The following is a 3,306-nucleotide window of genomic DNA, read 5'->3' as shown; positions in this document are numbered from 1 at the left end:
GATCGTCGAAATAATTATGGGAATAGTCTAAACTAAAAATTCCAAGACCGAAGCTCCGGCGACGGCGGCGGAGATTGCCGGCGACCGAAAAAATTATTTGATAAGTACTCAAATTATTCGGTCAAGTTTTTTCGGTGAACGACAACTTCTCCACAAGCTGAAGGTTTGTACTTAGAATGATCCTTGTGATAAGTACTTTGTGATGGTGGTGGAGGTGTATCTTACATCCCGCCGGTTGGTCAAGAAAGCCACCGGAAATGGAGAAAAGAGAAAATAAATTAGAGAGGAGAGAGGAGAGAGAAACTGCACAGTGGAGGTAGAGAAGATGTACGGGTGTGGGTGAGTGATGAGTTTATTGAGTGTGAAAGACAAATTTTAAAGAATTATAAAACTTAAATAAAAATACCACCTCATCAAGTTAAATTTTCAAATTTGATCAATATGTTATGTGGGTTTTACAATGTCAATTCTAATTTCAGTTAAAAGAGCACCATAATTTATACCATGCGCCGCGCGTATAAAAAATAAAAAATAAAAACCTAAATTGCATTGCATGAGACAATAAATTAAAATACACATAACCGAACAATAGTGCAATCAAAGTTAATGAAGGCAAAACAAAGCTTATATATTATCTCTTGTGCTCAATAGAGTGGAGACACACAAAAATGAATACAATCGTGGTCTTACATTTGTCGCCGTTGCCTTATTTCCTTGTTTTATGCTTCGCCTCTAGTCTTTCCATTTTTATAGTCCTCCCAAAAGCCGGTCACCAATTCTCTCCAAAGTTTTGACATCACGCATAGAGATATCAGAAGGCACAAAAAGGCGAGACAAAATAGGGAATCACGAGGATGAAGAAGAAGTGCCCATTATCATTAGTGGGTTCGATGGGATCGCAGCGTCGGAGGATGGGCGTCACGGGAAGGAATTATCTGACGTGGCAGAGCTGCAATACGCGGCCACGAAGCGCGTAGGAGCCGCGGCGGAAGACGAGGACGAGGAGGAGAATGGAGATTACCCGAAGATAGGGGGGCTGGAGGACGCAAAGATGGTGTGTGCGTTGGAAGCGTCAAAGCTGTGGGGGATCGCGGCCCCGATAGCTTTCAACATTTGGTGCAACTACGGAATCAACTCGTTTACGAACGTGTTTGTGGGGCACATCGGCGATGTGGAGCTCTCTGCTGTGGCCATCTCGCTGTCCGTCATCGCGAATTTCTCGTTCGGCTTTCTGGTACGTGGAGAATGGATGAATGCAATGGATGGTTATATATATGTAGTAATTGGTGTTTTTGCAGCTTGGGATGGGGAGCGCACTGGAGACGCTGTGCGGGCAGGCGTTCGGGGCGGGGCAAGTGGAGATGCTGGGGATATACATGCAGCGGTCGTGGATAATCCTGTGGGCGACGTGCGTGGCGCTGCTGCCGCTGTACATCTACTCGGGGCCCATCCTGAAGGTGCTGGGGCAGGAGGAGGAGCTGGCGGACATGGCGGGGGAGTTCACGCTGCGGATCATCCCTCAGATGTTCTCGCTGGCGGTCAACTTCCCCACCCAGAAGTTCCTGCAGGCGCAGAGCAAGGTGTGGGTGCTGGCGTGGGTGGGGTTCGCCGCCCTCGCCCTCCACAGCGCCACGCTCTACGTCTTTGTGCGCGTGCTCGGGTGGGGCACGGCCGGGGCGGCTGCCGCCTACGACATCTCCGCCTGGGCCGTCGCCATCGCCCAGCTCGTCTACATCCTCGGCTGGTGCCGTGACGGCTGGAAGGGCTTCTCCCGCCTCGCCTTCACCGACCTCTTCCCTTTCCTCAGGCTCTCCGTCGCCTCCGCCGTCATGCTTTGCCTCGAGGTCTGGTACTTCATGACCATCATTGTCCTCACTGGCCATCTCGACAACCCTGTCATTGCCGTTGGCTCTCTCTCCATCTGGTATCACTCCTCTCTTTCTATTATTCTGCCTCTTTGCTTATAAACTAACCCCGTATGGTCTCTGCTTCTTCAGCATGAATATCAATGGTTGGGAAGGCATGTTGTTCATTGGGATTAATGCAGCTGTGAGGTTGACAATTTTCTAATCTATATCTATGTTTCTTTTATTATTACTACATTTATTTCACCATCTTTAACTTTTCATTCATTTCTCAGTGTTAGGGTGTCCAATGAGCTTGGATCAGGACATCCAAGAGCAGCAAAATATTCTGTTATTGTCACATGCATTGTGTCTCTCTGCATTGGGATTTTCTTTGCCACCCTTGTATTGCTGACAAAAGATCATTTTGCCAAGATCTTCACTGACAGCAAGGAAATGGAAGAGGCTGTTTCTCGGTTAGCATTCCTTCTTGGTATCACAATGGTGCTTAATAGTGTTCAGCCCGTTATATCAGGTAAAAAAATAAAATTAAAAATTAAAAGCCACTCGAATTTTTTTTATTTTTTTTATTTTTTTTATTTTTTTTTTTTTTTTTTTTTTTTTTTTATGATTAAGATTTTTCTATTTATTTGTTCTTTGGGCAGGTGTGGCTGTTGGAGGAGGTTGGCAAGCTTTGGTGGCTTATATTAACTTGTTTTGCTATTATGTAATTGGGCTTCCTCTTGGGTTTGTACTTGGCTACAAAACCAATTTAAAAGTTGAGGTAATATTATATATGTACATATATATTGTAGAATATTACATTATTCCATTTTGTTCGTTTCTCTTTAATTAGGTTGATGATATGTGCTAATGGACATTATTTTGATTATTTTTAGGGGATTTGGATTGGGATGATATGTGGGACATTCTTGCAGACTGTTATCCTTGTATATATTGTATGTAAAACCAATTGGAAGAAAGAGGTAAAAGTGGATTCTATGGCTATATTTCCTTCTTCTTTAGACTCCTGAGAAAACCGCATATATAAAAGATGTATTCATGGAAGTTAACTTCTTAACTAATAAGAGTGATCTCGATAAATAAAAAAATACTTTATTATTTCCTAATTGATCAATTGATGGTGATCCATTTCTCAGGTTGAACAAGCATCTGAAAGGATACGAAGCTGGTCCGGAAATAAAGATGAATATGATGTAATAAAGATATAAAGTCGGTTCTTTTTTTTTTCTACTATTTTTGAAGGGTTGTTTTGTTTTTTTTTTTTTTTTTTTTTTTTTTTACTTTTTTTTTGTAAGATTAGTGATTAGCAAGTCTACGAGGTATAGAGAACTTTCACGCCAACAAATTTAAATTGCTCATTTCACGGTTATACAGATATCTATAGTTTGTCTGCTCTTAAGGTTGATTCGTTTGACACTGAAATTTGATGCCACTCCAG

The 3,306-nt window shown here is 42.5% G+C and overlaps 1 protein-coding gene across 1 annotated transcript; it reads left to right on the top strand.

Annotated features, from left to right (window-relative positions):
• Nucleotides 1-1,015: 1,015 nt before the first annotated feature.
• On the top strand, nucleotides 1,016-3,094 carry LOC149401610 (MATE efflux family protein). The gene is made up of 7 exons (XM_089612689.1): nucleotides 1,016-1,234; nucleotides 1,299-1,924; nucleotides 1,998-2,054; nucleotides 2,141-2,379; nucleotides 2,510-2,628; nucleotides 2,744-2,830; nucleotides 3,005-3,094. Exons 1-7 carry the CDS (start codon nucleotides 1,052-1,054, stop codon nucleotides 3,074-3,076), a joined length of 1,383 nt encoding a protein of 460 aa, XP_089468815.1. The 5' UTR covers nucleotides 1,016-1,051; the 3' UTR covers nucleotides 3,077-3,094.
• The last annotated feature ends 212 nt before the right edge of the window (nucleotides 3,095-3,306 follow it).

Source organism: Urtica dioica, chromosome 4 (assembly GCF_054948205.1).
Source record: "Urtica dioica subsp. dioica isolate 48M chromosome 4, U.dioica_male_clone48M_v1_H2, whole genome shotgun sequence".
NCBI classification, from domain to species: Eukaryota; Viridiplantae; Streptophyta; class Magnoliopsida; order Rosales; family Urticaceae; genus Urtica; species Urtica dioica.
Note: the sequence above shows the minus strand (reverse complement) of the source record. Positions and strands in the feature narration are given on the sequence as shown.

Excerpts from the sequence above, each read along its gene's own strand:
- LOC149401610 (XM_089612689.1), top strand. The coding sequence starts at position 1,052 with ATGGTGTGTGCGTTGGAAGCGTCAAAGCTGTGGGGGATCGCGGCCCCG. Across the intron at positions 1,235-1,298 it reads ATTTCTCGTTCGGCTTTCTG|CTTGGGATGGGGAGCGCACT; the intron begins GTACGTGGAGAA and ends GTGTTTTTGCAG. Across the intron at positions 2,629-2,743 it reads AAACCAATTTAAAAGTTGAG|GGGATTTGGATTGGGATGAT; the intron begins GTAATATTATAT and ends GATTATTTTTAG.